Source organism: Penaeus monodon, chromosome 32 (assembly GCF_015228065.2).
Source record: "Penaeus monodon isolate SGIC_2016 chromosome 32, NSTDA_Pmon_1, whole genome shotgun sequence".
NCBI classification, from domain to species: domain Eukaryota; kingdom Metazoa; phylum Arthropoda; class Malacostraca; order Decapoda; family Penaeidae; genus Penaeus; species Penaeus monodon.
Genome location: NC_051417.1, coordinates 13,869,783 through 13,871,403, shown reverse-complemented (window position 1 = coordinate 13,871,403; position 1,621 = coordinate 13,869,783). Strand labels below are relative to the sequence as shown.

At 33.3% G+C, this 1,621-nt stretch overlaps 1 protein-coding gene across 5 annotated transcripts in view; it reads left to right on the top strand.

Annotated features, from left to right (window-relative positions):
- LOC119593511 (uncharacterized aarF domain-containing protein kinase 5-like) overlaps positions 1-1,371 on the top strand; it is an 18,355-nt gene extending 16,984 nt beyond the window's left edge. For 4 of the 5 annotated variants that reach the window (XM_037942467.1, XM_037942464.1, XM_037942462.1 and 1 more), the window contains one exon: positions 691-1,371. In XM_037942467.1, the coding sequence (XP_037798395.1) occupies positions 691-790 (100 nt within the window). In that variant the 3' untranslated portion in view covers positions 791-1,371. The remainder of the gene's footprint in view (positions 1-690) is intronic. The other variant, XM_037942466.1, reaches the window with a different exon arrangement.
- The last annotated feature ends 250 nt before the right edge of the window (positions 1,372-1,621 follow it).

Genomic DNA, 1,621 nt, shown 5'->3' with positions numbered 1-1,621 from the left:
CTGAATTACCTTCTGTACTTATATGATGATACAGGTTTCTTCTACTCTTCAAAGATAGGACTCTTTCGATATATTTGAAGGCCAGGGATAAAGCGTATAAATTACCATTTATCAATATTTTTAAAATTTCTTGTCTTTCACAATCCCAGTAATGACATTGTAAGTTGTATCAGATAACACAAATCTGTCCCAAAGCCATACTATTCTGCAGTCATTGGATCACTGCAAGGGCTTTATGTTCAGTTCCTGGATGAGTTTCTTTTTGGATCATTCACACAGGCTTTATCTGTATCTTTTCATTAAACAATATGCACACAGTCCAGTCCTATATACTAGCTCTAGGGAAGTTATATAACCCAAGTTGAGCAGGCTGTATGTTACACTTTACTGAAGCCAGTTTGTGAGTGGTGTTAATTCAATGTTGTCACTATTTTTATTATCCATTCAGAGCAAATAGATTAACAGTTGCTCTTTGCATTAGGCAGGTAGTCATTAGATACAGAGTATTTATAGCATGATTTTTCTGCAGGGAAAGTTTGGGTAGTTGTTATGGGCAGGTCATAGTTTTATGCAAAAGTATGTTCAAAATAGTCAGGGATTCTTTTAAGAAAACTACAAGTGCAAGTCTTTGCTCCCCTCCTTGTGTCAAGAACTTATTAGTTTATTTTTCTTTCTTTCATTCTTTTACAGGAAAGAGGCAGTGAAGATGTGGGTCTTCAAGAAAGTCTTATATGTGTTGTACCTCTTTGGGCGTGTGCCTGACGTGTCTCAGATAACCAACGAATTGTAGTGCAATGGGAGAAGGTTGTTTGCTATTAGCAGGTACTTCAGACAATGATCAGATTGACTGATTACATGCTGTAAAAAAAATGGTATTGATTTATAGCTTTTATTTAGTTATATGAAATTATGTAAAAACAGAATCTATAAAGATTGCAATTTATAACTTTTAATTTATTACAAAGGGCACTCCCTAGATGTACATTAAGCCGTTTTTGTTCCCTAAATCCAGAAGTAAACAGGTAAAGCTAAAGATCCATTAATACGATGGAAGAATTAAATACCGCAAAGACAGATATATTCATATTCTCCTTGGTGGGGAAGACATGGGTCAGACTATTAAGTATTGCTTGGTCTGGGTGTTACCTGGAAAGAGTGTGTTTAAATCCTTGTCAGGTAGGATATTTATATATCAATTAATATGATTTTATGATTTGTAATAGTAACGACTGATAGAATCTGATTTGAGATTTGCTGGAAGTGCTGACTATCACTCAGGATCAGTAGTTGTTTTGTATATTTGTGTAGAATCTTCCAAATGCCTGAATGGTTTATTTTTTTGTATAATAATAAAGTTTTAAATTAAACTGACCTTGCATTTCAATTGAATTCCTCTATACCTTATTCCATAGTTTTATAACAATACAAAAAGACTGTTATTCTTAGATTTTTCATATATTTGGTTTTATGGATCAAGACTGTTATTTCCAAATGAAAACTATTTGTTATTTTCACACAAGTATGTCTGTAGACATGCCTCAATTTCCAGTTGCTTGTATATTATCCATGAATAAAAGAGAAGCACATGTGGTAATGAAGGAACACTCATACTCAAAGATTT